The 464-nt window shown below is 39.7% G+C and overlaps 1 protein-coding gene across 1 annotated transcript in view; it reads right to left on the reverse strand.

Annotated features, from left to right (window-relative positions):
* LOC119589195 (phosphopantothenoylcysteine decarboxylase subunit VHS3-like) overlaps positions 1-464 on the reverse strand; it is a gene marked incomplete in the record, with an annotated part of 3,207 nt that overhangs the window by 1,562 nt on the left and 1,181 nt on the right. Inside the window, 1 exon segment of the mRNA XM_037937792.1 lies at positions 66-167. Within this exon segment, the coding sequence (XP_037793720.1) occupies positions 66-167 (102 nt within the window).

Here is a 464-nt window from a genome sequence, read left to right on the forward strand (position 1 = left end):
CCCAACACCTACGCCATTACCATCCCCTTTGCTTTTAAACACAAAAGAGGGCTGCAGACTCTCACCTCTTCTTAACGTCATGTGATTCCTCGTTCGCACTGCTACCGAAGAACCACCCAGCATGAACTGAGGCCACGAGTGCCACCAGGAGCAGAATCAGAGTCGCCCTAATAAATGCAAGAACAAGCAGTTAGGTGACTGTGGAGAGTGTGGGTGGATTTTGAGAGTGACCCTTGAGCATACGATAAGGAAAGAGGTTGTGTTATATGGAAATATATTGTCTTACCTGTGGTGGTAGCAGTAACAATATACTTTCCTAGAAATAATATTTTTTTTTAGAAAAAAAGTAATTATATTGTAACAGAAATTATTACCGTGAAGATAGTGATCGTGCTGAATGTTGTTTGATAGGACTTTGATGATACAAATTGAAAACAAGATGTATTTTCATCAGTAAAACCTTT

The sequence above is a fragment of the Penaeus monodon genome, chromosome 25, assembly GCF_015228065.2.
Source record: "Penaeus monodon isolate SGIC_2016 chromosome 25, NSTDA_Pmon_1, whole genome shotgun sequence".
In the NCBI taxonomy this organism is placed as follows: domain Eukaryota; kingdom Metazoa; phylum Arthropoda; class Malacostraca; order Decapoda; family Penaeidae; genus Penaeus; species Penaeus monodon.